The sequence below is a fragment of the Homarus americanus genome, unplaced genomic scaffold (assembly GCF_018991925.1).
Source record: "Homarus americanus isolate GMGI-L3 unplaced genomic scaffold, GMGI_Hamer_2.0 scaffold32871, whole genome shotgun sequence".
Classification (NCBI taxonomy): domain Eukaryota; kingdom Metazoa; phylum Arthropoda; class Malacostraca; order Decapoda; family Nephropidae; genus Homarus; species Homarus americanus.
Window position 1 is genome coordinate 5904412 of NW_024748870.1, and position 14645 is coordinate 5919056.

At 40.2% G+C, this 14645-nt stretch overlaps 1 protein-coding gene across 1 annotated transcript; it reads right to left on the reverse strand.

Moving 5' to 3' along the window:
• Positions 1–8628: 8628 nt before the first annotated feature.
• Positions 8629–13879, reverse strand: LOC121853138 (twisted gastrulation protein homolog 1-A-like). The gene is made up of 5 exons (XM_042347079.1): positions 13684–13879; positions 11603–11828; positions 10149–10349; positions 9681–9897; positions 8629–9189 (listed from the first exon to the last, which is right to left on the reverse strand). The coding sequence occupies exons 2-5, from the start codon at positions 11826–11828 to the stop codon at positions 9048–9050; spliced, it is 786 nt and encodes a 261-aa protein (XP_042203013.1). The 5' UTR covers positions 13684–13879; the 3' UTR covers positions 8629–9047.
• Between the last annotated feature and the right edge of the window lie 766 nt (positions 13880–14645).

A 14645-nucleotide genomic window follows, 5' to 3' on the forward strand; every position in this document is an offset into this window, starting at 1 on the left:
ATTTTGCGAAGTATATTATCATAGAAAACGGGAAATTTGTATCACAAAAAAAGGAAATATCTACTTTCCGGGAAAGTTGGTAATATTTCCCAAAAACGAAAATCTACTTCCCGAAAAGTCGATAATCTACTTTCCCGAAAGTAGATAAGATTTTCTTTTCGGGAAAGTAGATAACCAACTCCCGGAAAGTAGATATTTCCCATTTTTATGATACAAATTTCGATTTCTGTGATAATCTGCAAAATTAAATATTTCCAAAAATTTCGGAAGTAGATAATCAACTTTCGAAATAGACACTTTATCTGGAATTGAAAACTCAGGAAATGAATACTTTCAGGAAAGTAGATGCTTACTTTTTGTGCTAATTCCGTTTTTCTATGATACTTCCGAAAGTCGATCTACCAAATAAATCTACCTTTCGGAAAACAACCAACCCTACAATTCCATAATATTTCCCCGAAAATTCGAAAATCTACTTTCCCAAAAAGTCGATAAGCCTACTTTCCCGAAAAGTAGAAAATCTATCTACTTTTTGGGAAAGTAGATAACCAACTTTCCCGGAAAGTAGATATTTCCCATTTTTTATGATACAAATTTCCCGTTTTCTATGATAATCTACTTCGCAAAATTAGGTAATATTTCCCCCAAAATTCGAAAATCTACTTCCCCGAAAAGTCGATAATCTACTTTCCCGAAAAGTAGAAAATCTATCTACTTTTCGAGAAAGTAGATAACCAACTTTCCCGGAAAGTAGATATTTCCCATTTTTTATGATACAAATTTCCCGTTTTCTATGATAATCTACTTCGCAAAATTAGGTAATATTTCCCCCAAAATTCGAAAATCTACTTCCCCGAAAAGTCGATAATCTACTTTCCCGAAAAGTAGAAAATCTATCTACTTTTCGGGAAAGTAGATAACCAACTTTCCCGGAAAGTAGATATTTCCCGTTTTTTATGATACAAATTTCCCGTTTTCTATGATAATCTACTTCGCAAAATTAGGTAATATTTCCCCCAAAATTCGAAAATCTACTTCCCGAAAAGTCGATAATCTACTTTCCCGAAAAGTAGAAAATCTATCTACTTTTTGGGAAAATAGATAACCAACTTTCCCGGAAAGTAGATATTTCCCATTTTTTATGATACAAATTTCCCGTTTTCTATGATAATCTACTTCGCAAAATTAGGTAACATTTCCCCCCAAATTCGAAAATCTGCTTCCCCGAAAAGTCGATAATCTACTTTCCCGAAAAGTAGAAAATCTATCTACTTTTAGGGAAAGTAGATAACCAACTTTCCCGGAAAGTAGATATTTCCCCATTTTTAATGATACAAATTTCCCGTTTTTCTATGATAAATCTGCTTCATAAAGTGGGTATTTCCCCAAAATTCGAAAATCTACTTCCCCGAAAGTCGATAATCTCTACTTTCACGAAAAGTGAAAATCATATCTACTTTTCAGGAAAATCAAACTAACTCCTTTCCCGGAAAGTAGATATTTCTCATTTTTTATGATACAAATTTCACGTTTTCTATGATAATCTACTTCTCAAAATTAGGTAATATTTCCCCCAAAAGTTGAAAATCTACTTCCCCGAAAAGTCGATAATCTACTTTCCCGAGAAGTAGAAAATCTATCTACTTTTCGGGAAAGTATATAACCAACTTTCCCGGAAAGTAGATATTTCCCATTTTTTATGATACAAGTTTCACGTTTTCTATGATAATCTACTTCGCAAAATTAGGTAATATTTCCCCCAAAATTCGAAAATCTACTTCCCTGAAAAGTCGATAATCTGCTTTCCCGAAAAGTAGAAAAATCTATCTACTTTTCGGGAAAGTGAATATCCAACTTTCGAAACAGATATTTTCCGTTTTTTATGATACAAATTTCCCGTTTCTATGATAATCTACTTCGCAAAATTAGGTAATATTTCCCCAAAATCGAAAATCTACTTCCCCGAAGTCGATAATCTACTTTCCCGAAAAGTAGAAAATCTATCTACTTTTCGGGAAAGTAGATAACCAACTTTCCCGGAAAGTAGATATTTCCCATTTTTATGATACAAATTTCCCGTTTTCTATGATAATCTACTTCGCAAAATTAGGTAATATTTCCCCAAAATTCGAAAATCTACTTCCCCGAAAAGTCGACAATCTACTTTCGAAAAGTAGAAAAATCTATCTACTTTTCGGGAAAGTAGATAACCAACTTTCCCGGAAAGTAGATATTTCCCGTTTTTTATGATACAAATTTCCCGTTTTCTATGATAATCTACTTCGCAAAATTAGGTAATATTTCCCCAAAATTCGAAAATCTACTTCCCCGAAAAGTCGATAATCTACTTTCCCGAAAAGTAGAAAATCTATCTACTTTTTGGGAAAGTAGATAACCAACTTTCCCGGAAAGTAGATATTTCCCATTTCTTATGATACAAATTTCCCGTTTTCTATGATAATCTACTTCGCAAAATTAGGTAATATTTCCCCCAAAATTCGAAAATCTACTTCCCCGAAAAGTCGATAATCTACTTTCCCGAAAAGTAGAAAATCTATCTACTTTTCGGGAAAGTAGATAACCAACTTTCCCGGAAAGTAGATATTTCCCGTTTTTTATGATACAAATTTCCCGTTTTCTAAGATAATCTACTTCGCAAAATTAGGTAATATTTCCCCCAAAATTCGAAAATCTACTTCCCCGAAAAGTCGATAATCTACTTTCCCGAAAAGTAGAAAATCTATCTACTTTTCGGGAAAGTAGATAACCAACTTTCCCGGACAGTAGATATTTCCCGTTTTTTATTATACAAATTTCCCGTTTTCTATGATAATCTACTTCGCAAAATTAGGTAATATTTCCCCCAAAATTCGAAAATCTACTTCCCCGAAAAGTCGATAATCTACTTTCCCGAAAAGTAGAAAACAACTAGTTAGGCGGAGGTAGAGTCTCAGTCCTTTTCTTCCACCATCATCAAACTTTGTTGCTGTTTCTTCACTTTGTCTTCTTTGCATCTTGAGGTAAAGTGACATAAAAATACTACTCATCTGTGTCGACTACAACACAACACAGACCTTGTTAGTAGAACTGATCCCAAAAGCTGAACATTTTACTGTAATAAGCCTCAGTGTTTCTCACTGCCTGAAGTTGGCACCGTTATACGTTTCCAGCACTGGCGGGGCAGGTGTTAGTACACTACAGAGAACATCTAATATCCTCCCCTGACACATCAAGGCTCACGGGTCAACAAATCACAAATATGTGGTTTACGGACCTGTAATACTCTAGAAACATAAGAACATAAGAAAGTGGGATACTGGAGGAGGCCGACTGGCCCATACAGGGCAGATCCCTTTCACACCCATCCCAGCACTTCCATGTGCCTATCCAACTTCGTCTTGAAGCTCCCTAGCGTCCCCGATCCTACTATAGCACTCGGTAGCCTATTCCACATATCCACAACTCTATTACCAAACCAGTGCTTGCCTATATCCTTTCTGAATCGGAATTTATCTAATTTAAAGCCATTTGTTCTAGTTATTTCGTTATTACTGAGCTTCAGAACATCTTCCATTTTACCCTTGTTTATCCCACTTACCCACTTGTACACCTCTATCATATCTCCCCTAACTCTACGCCTCTCTAATGAATGTAAGCCTAAGCTTTTCAGTCTTTCTTCATATGGAAGGTTTCTAATATTATGGATCATTTTTGTCATTCTTCTTTGTACTCTCTCCAAAGAATCTATGTCCATTCTATAATAAGGACACTAGAACTGAACCGCATAATCCATGTGTGGCCTCACTAATGCTAGGTAAAGTTTCAAGATAACGTCAGCAGTTCTGTTACTCACAGACCTAGATATGAACCCAAGAATCCTGTTTGCCTTGTTGCGAACGCTAATACATTGTTTTCTAGGTTTCAAGTCGTTGCTAACAAATACACCTAGATCTTTTTCATAAACTGAGTTTTCTATTTCCGTGTTACCTAGTTTATACTTAACGTTTGTATTCGTCTTCCCTATCTGTAGTACCTTGCATTTATCAGTATTAAAATTCATTTGCCAGTCTACTGACCACTCATGTAAGGTATCTAGATCTCTTTGAAGGTGTTCAAAGTCACTGTCTGAATTTATCACTCTCCCCATTTTGGTATCATCTGCAAATTTACTAATCCTACTAGTTATGCCTAAATCAAGATCATTAATGAATATAACAAACAGCAGAGGGCCTAATACAGATCCCTGGGGAACTCCGCTTTTGACCGCACCCCATTCTGACTTTAATCCATTTATGCTGACTCTTTGTTTCCTACCAGTTAACCATGACCTAATCCATTTTAATACTGATCCACCTATTCCATGTGCTTCTACCTTCCTTATCAATCTCTCATGAGGGACTCTATCGAATGCTTTACTGAAATCTAAATATGTTATATCATATGACTTATCATTATCTACCGCTTCATATACTTCTGAGAAAAAGCTAACAAATTTGTGAGACAAGAACGTCCCTGGGTGAACCCGTGCTGAGAAGAATGAATTAAGTTGAATGTTTCAAGGTGGCTTCTGATTTTTGTAGCAATAATTGACTCTAGCAACTTGCCTATGATTGACGTGAGACTAATGGGACGGTAATTTGATGCTATTGATTTATCACTCTTTTTGAAAATCGGAACTACATTTGCAAGTTTCCAAGCTTCTGGCACTAGGCCCGATTCTAATGACTTATTAAATAAAACTGCTAATGGATTACTCAACTCATCTCTACATTCTTTTAATATTCTAGCATATACCTCGTCTGGACCAGGCGATTTATGAGGCTTCAGTTTGTTAATTACTTTAAGCACATCGTTACTAGTAATATTGATATTCATCAACATATTTTCTATACTTTCTATTTGTTGCGTTGTTCCTTATGTTGTTTCTTAATTTTTCGAGTTAATACTTACTTGATTGTTGCTGTTTTGACTCGATCGTGTTGAAATTTGGCGGGAAAACAATTAGATCGAACACATGCAAGGAAATACTCGTCATTGTGTCTATTTTTTAATTTCAAGTCATAAGGAGGAAGAATATATTTACAGAGATAGTGTTCTTTAAAGCTGGGTGGGGACGACCCAAAAAATACAACTTGTTCTTGTCTGCCATTGGTCCGCCACCAGCCCCATGATTAATAGAAACAACTTAGATATTATTCTGATAGTTTATTCTTAAACTCACGTGATATAAGACAGGTGGAGCACGTATAAACTTGGTCACACAATTTAAAATACCAATAACACCTGCAAAAGAGCTTCACATGGACACTGTATCACCTAAAAATGGAGAGAAAATTGTGTACATAGTTTAAGTTCACTTTTTAATATACTAATTCACCTAATGTTTACACCGGGGTTATCAGGAGGCACGTGACCCTCCAGAACTCACAACAAAGTTAATATTCCCGCAGGACGAGACACCAGGAAACACACTTATTCATATGATACACATCACTCATATGTATACAACAATACTCTAGTGTTAGTTGGACACAATAAGCCATGGCACTTGTACAGGAATTAATAAACCACAAAACAATATTAGAAAAGATAATATGAAGGACCAAGAATATATTGTTTATTTACAAGTGATAACAATGTCCAACATTGTGCAAACAATGGTTGGGCATTCATTGATAGCTGGCAACGCTTCTATGGCAACGACTACCTGTACAGTCGCGAAGGAGTACACTTGTCTCGTGAGGGGGCAAAGACGTTGTCTGCATCCCCGGAGCGTGAAATTGTCACTCCGAAGGGGGGGGGAGGGGGTTCGCCAGTAGAGAGAGGTCGGGGAAAGTGGGAGTCAAAAAACAAGCTGGTCCTGGGAAGTAAAATTAGTTGCTCAGGACAAGGGGTAAAACAGGACCAGGGAAGGGTAGGTTTAAATGTATATTATACAAACAGTAGGGGCGTTAGAAATAAGACTTCCTGAGAGCGGTTGTATGTACCGAGAATGTAGACGTCATAGCAATCACCGAAACTTGGATGAATCTGGCGAGCAAAATTTTTTTAACAGACTACCACATGGAAGGGTACAACCTTTTTCACAAGGACAGGGAAGGTAGGAAGGGGGGAGGGGTCGCACTCTTCGTCAAGGATACATTAAAATGTTGTACTAATAATTCAATAAAGGGTGAAATAGGAACCGAGTCTGTGTGGGTAGAAATCATGGAAGGAAGAGAAAAACTAATTATGGGAGTGATTTACAGGCCCCCAAGTCTTGGCAAAGAAGCAGCTCAGCCCATATGGCAGGAAATGAGTAGGGCAGCAAAATATAACAACATATGCATTATGGGGGATTTCAACTTCAGAAATATTGACTGGGACAACATTGTAGGTGACTATGAATCTGAAGACTTCCTAGATGCAGTACAGGACAATTTTTTGAAGAAAATATTATCAGAGATATCACAGTAGGGGAAGAACTAGGTAACAGTGATCACAGAGAAATCAGGTTCACCCTAAATTGGGAAACGAAAAACAATGACAATATGGTCAGAGTCCCAAACTTTCGGTTGGCGGATTATCAGGGGTTAAGAAGGTACCTAGGTGAGGTCACCTGGGAACAGTCACGTCAGTCCCCAGTAGGAAGGGGTGAGGTCATAGATGACACAACAATTGATCATGACTATAATATATCCACTAGTATACTACATAAAGCACAAGAACAAAATATACCATACAGAAAAATTAGGTCAAATAAGAATGAGCCAAGGTGGATGGCCAGAAAACTTAAACATGACATAGGAATAAAGAAAGGAATATATAAGAAATTAAAGGGAGGGGAGGAACAGCTCAGAAAAAGGTATAATGAACTATCTAGGAATGTTAAGAAAAATGTAAGGAAAGCAAAGAGAGACTATGAAATCAAAATAGCAAGAGAATCCAAGGCGAATCCCAAGGGATTTTTCCAGGTATATAGGACAAAGGTCAAGGACAAAGTTGGGCCTTTAAAGTCAGGGAGGGGAGAAGTGATAAATGGCAGTGTAGAAATAAGCAAAGCATTGAACAGCTACTTCTTATCAGTTTTCACAGAAGAAATTTGAGATGAAATTCCAGAGGTGGAACTGATATTTAAGGGAAAGGAAGAAGAGAAATTAAAGAATATCACTATCAGAAAAGAGGATGTTCTTAAGAAGATAAATAAACTAAAGAAAACAAAATCCCCAGGGCCAGATGAAATTTTCCCTCGAGTCTTGAAAGAGTGTAGTGAACAGATTAGCGGACCCCTCGTAAACTTATTTACAAAATCATTAGACACTGGAGTTGTGCCAGACTTGTGGAAACAGGCAAATGTAGAACCCATATTCAAAAAGGGAGACAGAGCATCAGCGTCAAATTACCGGCCGATCAGTTTGACGTCAGTAGTGGGAAATTTTTTGAATCAATTATAGCAGATAGCATCCGATCGCATCTAGAGAAAAGCAAATTAATCTACGACTCTCAACATGGGTTTTCAAAGGGAAAATCTTGTCTAAAAAATCTGCTAACGTTTTTTAGGAAAGTCTTCGAGGTAGTAGATAATGACGAAAATTACGATGTTAATTACTTAGACTTTAGCAAAGCATTTGACAGAGTACAGCATCAGAGGCTTCTGAGAAAAATTAAGGCTCATGGTATCGAGGGGAAAGTTTTAAATTGGATAAAATCATGGCTCACCGATAGAACGCAGAGGGTCAGCATAGATGGTGTTAAATCTGAGTGGGGCCGTGTAACCAGTGAGGTTCCCCAGGGGTCAGTACTAGGCCCACTCTTGTTCATAATCTACATACACGATCTAGATACTGGGATCAGCAGTGACATAAGCAAGTTTGCGGATGACACCAAAATAGGGCGGCAAATTAATTCAGGGCAGGATACAAATGCATTACAGGAGGATCTAAATAAACTGCAGGGGTGGTCTGGAAAATGGCAAATGAAATTCAACATCAGCAAGTGCAGCGTACTAAATATTGGAAGAACAAATACTTATAATGTATACAGCCTTAACAACATCAACCTAGAGAAGTCGACTTGTGAAAGAGACCTAGGGGTACTTGTAAGCCCGGACCTACGGCCTAGAAAACAGTGCGTTAATGGTCGAAATAAGGCAAACAGAGTATTGGGTTTTATATCTAGAAGTGTAAGTAACAAGAGTGCAGAGGTCTTATTGCAACTATATCCTGCGCTAGTCAGGCCGCAGCTCGATTATGCGGTTCAGTTCTGGTGCCCCTATTATAGAATGGATATAAATTCACTAAAGTCGGTGCAGCGACGAATGACAAAAATGATTCCGGGACTTAGAAACCTTCCATATCAGGATTGGTTAAAGAAACTTAACTTGCATTCCCTAGAAAGACGAAGAGTGCGGGGAGATATGATAGAAGTATTTAAGTGAGTGAAAGGAATCAATAAAAGGGATATAGATAAAGTTCTATTTTATCCGAGCAGGATAGGACTCGGAGCAACGGATTCAAGTTGGATAAGTTTAGGTTTAGGAGGGAGATAGGAAGAAACTGGCTCACAAATAGGGTGGTGGACGAGTGAAACAAGCTTAGCAACTTTGTAGTAAGTGTGAGAACTCTGGAAAGTTTCAAAAAGAGGCTAGATAGATTCATGGATGATAGAGAGTGGTAGTAACTCTCGACAGGAGCTGCCATGCACAGGCCAACCGGCCTATTGCAGACTCCTTATTTTCTTATGTTCTTAATGTGTTGAGAGCCGCCAGGTATGTTCCGTCTCCCGCGCGTTACAAGTTGTGTTTACCTGGCAGGTGTGAACCACCTCTGGGTTTTGTGTTATTTCCATTTACTTTATGTAATTCATAATTGGTTGATGTTAGCATAAAGAGGATACTTTACGTGGGTCGTGGCAGGTTAGATGACGACTTCAAGGTGGGGGTCGTTATCGGATTCGGCCTTGCCCTCATTGACGACAAGCTGATTGAATTGTGCCAGGTAAACGACCTCTATATGATGGGGTCGTTGTCAGTAACGATGTCTTACTGAACGCTACCTTGTCGACGACGACTACAATGCCGGGTCGTTTTCAGAGATGATGTCCCTTTGGGCGGCCACTTCGTCGAAGTTATCAGCGGAGTTACCAGCCAGGTACTGATCGGTGAGGACCTCGTCGTATTCGTCCTCATCCACCATGGGGCATTGGATGCACCTATGGGGATCAAGAAAATCATTAATGGGGTCCGGTGGCATAAGGAGCGTTAATCGGGGGTCCTGTGGTACATGGGGACATGCTAATGGTGAGTTCTTGAACATGGGGTCACCGGATGCATCTGTAGACATGGGAAGGGGGCATAAATAATGGGATTCTGGGGCATGAAGGTACGTGATGCACCTGTTGGTGTAGGGGAGGCATAAAATGGGGTTCTTGGACATGGAAGTGAGATTATTTGGAATTCTTATGCAATGAACACCACCATGGAGGGCATAATATGATATAAATAGGGTCTGTGTCACGGGGAAGGCAAAAATGGGTATTACTAGGTGACGAGAAAAGTGTGAAGTATTCTTGGTTGATAGAAACACTTGTGAGTTGTTTCTACATGTCTGGATAAGTGTTCCAGGCTGTTACTAGCATGTGTGGAGGAATTCCAGTGTGTGTGTGTGTGTGTGTGTGTGTGTGTGTGTGTGTGTGGGACTAACCTGCTTTCGTTGACACCGTAGTTGATACAAGGGCTGCCTACACACTCGCAGCACCCGTCAAAGAACCAGCGATAAGCGGTGGCGCCCGTGGTAGTGCAGGTGGCCTTACATTTGCTTCCAGACATACACTGCGACATGTACATCACCGTGCAGTTGACCGTCACCATAAAAAATAAACATTTTGAGATAAATTTCATGAGACTCTGGGAGGCTGGATCTTGTGTTGGAAGGCAAGTCGCATAATTGCTGAATGTCAAAAAATTACAATTACCTTTTCATAAGTGATAATATAACATCAATAATACAAACGTCAGGACCGTTTCTCCAAACACCTTTTTCTGTCCCCTGGTGAGACACTTATTGTGGTCTTGTAGGCAAATCGCACCATTTCCCCCAATCCAACAACAATTCTCTCTCTCTCTCTCTCTCTCTCTCTCTCTCTCTCTCTCTCAGTAAGCATCTACTCACCCAACTTGTACTTGTTCTTATCCAGGGTTGTGGTGTCTATATCGGAGAGGGCCAAGTCGATAGGGAAGGTCATGGCGGTCCAGCGTAGGAGAGGGTCCTTGTCTCCTGTGAGGGCCTGGAACAGCTGCTGGAAGGGCTCAGGTAAGTCACCCACCTGAGAGTCTGTCTTGTCCAACACCTGGCTCCTAGGTTCACACATACCTGGTGAGGAGGAGGAGGTGACAGTCTAATAACTTACTTTGGTGATGAGGATGATGATGGTGATGGTGAAGGTGAAGGTGATGATGATGATGGTGATAATGAAGGTGAAGATAGTGATTGTGATGATGATGATGATGATGGTGAAGCTGGTGAAGGTGATGGTGATGATGGTGATGATGATGATGAAAGTGATGATAATGATGATGGTGAAGGTGAGTATGATGATTATGATGGTGGTGATAATGATGATGATAATGATTATGGTGATAATGATGATGAGGAGGATGAAGGTGACGATGAAAATTATGAGGATGATGATGATGGTGATTATGATGATGAAGATGATGAAAGTGATGATGATGAATGTGAAAATGGTGATTGTGATGAAGATGATGATGAAAGTGATGATGAGTATGCTGTTGCTGCTGATGATGATGATGATGAAAGTGATGATGATGATGATGATGATGGTGATGATGATGACGGTGAAGATGGTGATTGTGATGATGATGGCGATGATGATACTAAGGGTGAGGAAACATGATAGATATACTAATGATAATAATGATGTTTTATAGTGAGCGATAGTGATAATGATATTGATGATGATGAAGGTGATGATGATGATGATGACGAAGGTGACGATAATGATGATGGTGATGATGATGATGATGACGAAGGTGACTATAATGATGATGGTGATGATGATGATGATGTTGCTTGATGGTGGTGATGATGAAGGTGATGATGATGATGATTATGAAGGTAATAATAATGACAAAATAAAGATGATAATGATGAGTCTGAAACAAACACATACACAGCAAACAATTACTGACCAAGTCATCATATCCCAGATGTAAACTTTCTCTTCAAAGTGTTTTTTACGTCTAGCAGTGTACAGTAAGCCTGTCATAGTTATTGTTCCCTAACACTCAGTATACAGTACTGACCTAGGCAGTAGCAACACTCAGTATACTGACCTTCGCAGTAGCAACACTCAGTATACTGACCTAGACAGGAACAACACTCAGTGTAATGACATAGAAATGAACAACAATCAGTATGCTGACCTAGACAGGAACAATACTCAGTATGCTGACCTAGAGAGGAACAACACTCAGTATACTGACCTAGACAGGAACAACACACGGTATACTAACCTAAACGGGTACAACACTCAGTATACTGACCAAGACAGGAACAACACTCAGTATACTGACCTAGACAGGAACAACACTCAGTATACTGACCTAGACAGGAGCAACACTCAGTGTACAGGTAGCCCAGACACTTGGCACAGTCTCTGCAACACGTGCAGTTGTTGGTGGGGGAGTTGCTAAGGTCACACTTGCACGCCTGAGTCAACATGCACTTGCTGACCATGCTGGCACACACCACCTCGTTGCACGCCCACGTAACCTGCACGCCCACGAACGCCACGGCCAAGCTCACCCATACTACCGTGCACCATCGCATCTGTGAAGGAGGGAGGGAGGGCGGGTGTGGTAAATGAGGATTTATGTACAGTACAGTATGTTAGGAGTTTGACAGAAAGTTGCCTGTGAACTATTATTGAGACGCAACAGTTGCCTCTCAATAATAGTTCACAGGCAACTTTCTGTCAAACTCCTAACATACATATGCTGTATTTAGGCAAAACAAAATATTTCAAGTGTAATAAACTTCTTTCACACTCACCTGGTTGTTTATTGCCTCTCCAATCGCTTTTCATATTTTATCTTTATGCAGATTATCACTGTATTTCTTGTTAGTCATGTCAAATAACTCTTCATACCCACGCACAACTTCTATCAGCCTTTCGTCCATGATGCCAAACACTGAACTAAATACGTCATAAGGAGGCGGCAACTGCAGATGGTCAGGTACCGTACGGGGTGAACGGTAATAAAGTCACAGGAAAAAAAGTCACAGAAAAAATTCACAGGAAAAAAGTCACATTTAAGGGAATAAAACTAGAAAATATTTTAAAACAGTTATGAACTGACAATACATGACTTTTACATATTGACAACACAATTTATATATGATGCACGTAGGTTAGGTTAGGTTAGGTGACTTTTCTCTGACTTTTTTTCCTGTGACTTTTTTACCTGGATTCCCGTACGGGTCCTCGTTCACGCGAGCCGTCTGCAACCCGTCAGGCTGGCGCCAAGCCGCTGTCAAACCGGCCAGGATTTCTTGGCCGCCTGCCGCCGTCAGCATGACCGGTCGTGTGATCAGTTACATTAAAATGCATTTAAGAAATGGTGACGGCGTCTAGCCGACGGCTTGACGGTCGGAACAGAAACGGGTCGTGTGAATCGGCCCACGTCCCCTTCAAACCCTCTCCTAAATAGCACCACAAATTAATGTTGACCAATCAATCAGAGTACCGTCCTCATATCTGAAGGTTGGCGACCTGGACCTCCACTCTAAACGTTCTTGGGCTGTTTTGACCAATCCTCTAATCTAAAATTGTGGGTCTCTCTGGGGACCCAGTTTGTTATTTCATTTATCCATCCTAGTCTCTGCCTTCCCTTTAACTTTCCTACCCTCAATTTTGCCCATTAATGTATATGTTATTATTACCTCATCCCTAATTATATGACCAAAGTTTCTCATTTCTCTTTTTCTGTACATTTCAAGTATTTCTCTTGAAGTTTTTGCAAGTCTTAGTACTTCTTTATTTGCTTTCCTGTCAGTGTAGCTTATTCTTTGCATTTGTCTATAACACCACATTTTAAGGCCTCCAACGTGTCAGAATTGGTTATCGTGACAGAGATAAGGTGCGGAAAGGTGAGGGAGGTGTAGGGTGGTGTGGGGGGCGTGAGGGAGGTCTGAGGCTGATGAGGGTGATGTTGGCGAGATGAGGGCAGTGTGGGGATGGGGAGGAAGCAAGGGAAGGAAGGGAGGTGTGGGGATGTTAAGGAGGTGAGGGAGGTGTGGAGGACGTGCTTGGGAGGTGTGAATGTGGTGTTGGAGGTGTGAAGGTGGTGTGGGGGTGTGTGAAAGTGGTGTGGGGGGTGTGAAGGTGGTGAGGCAAGTGTGCGGGTAGTGAGGGAGTGGCGCGGGTAGTGAGGGAGTGGTGGGGGTCGTTGGTGAGACAAGTGGCGGTGTAAGAGCCGCTCACCACCTCCACTGGCCTCTACCTTCCTGAGGTATGCTTTTATTTTAGCCACATTATCTGCGCGTGTGTCTGGCTGGTTTATCGCCTATGGAGAGCTTCAAGAGGAGAAGTAAGAGAATAAAAAAGAGGAGGAGGAGGAGGAGGGCACTCAAACACCAGTTCCGGGGAGGGATAACACTACACGGAAAGGTGTGTCCTACTTACCTTGGGTGGCGTGAGTGAGGAAGGTGTGGGTGCTGGAAAAATCACTAGAGGTTTTGGAGGCTATGACAGTCTTGGGAGGCCACTGAGGAGGCGCTTGGGTGTGTATGGTGTACCTGGATGGATGTAAACACGGAGGACATCACCTGGCAGAGCGCCACCTGAGGAGAAGCGCTGTATCGTCTGGCTCTCCAGACCACAGGTGAAGCAAGGTGCTGAAGGGCATCATCAGTTCCCGCTTCGCGCCACTATATAATTTTTCGTCCATTTGTGTCGCCTCTTGCCAAGACATTAATCATAAGATTGCGCTGTACACTGTTCTCAAAGAAGATAAATTACTTCCAGAGTAAGAAGCCTAAAGATTATATATGAGGTAACACTGTTAATAAAAGCAAAACAACAGTATGGCAGCGGAAGGGGGAGCACTAGGCTAGGACTAACACCAACCAATCACAACACGACTTCCAATGCCCAGTGACGTCATGAAGCCAGAATGAATGAGTTGCATTTAAAGTAGAATTGCGATGCAGATTGTCATTTCTTCGCAGTGTAAAAGTAACGTTCACTAAATGAGTAAATGAGAATATTATTCTTTTTATGTTTATTTCTGACATATTTAGTAAATACGGTATATCAAAAGTTACAAGTTGGAAATTGTTGAAGTTTAGAAAAATTAGAGTAACAACAATTGGTAAAGAGATACATCATTAAGTACTTTGCTTTTATTTTTCTTAACTGATGTATAACTAAAACACGAGACAAGATTGGAACAAAACAGTCAGTTACCGTGGAGCTCAGGGATAACGACCGAGGAATGATCAATAATCTGAATAAATATTTATCAACAGTTTTCACCACCGTAAATTTAAACATGATACCCGAGGCACCGACTATATACAGAGATAGTGAAGAAAATAGATTAAGTGAGATAGTAGTGACTGGTAACGATGTTAGCAAGCAAATAG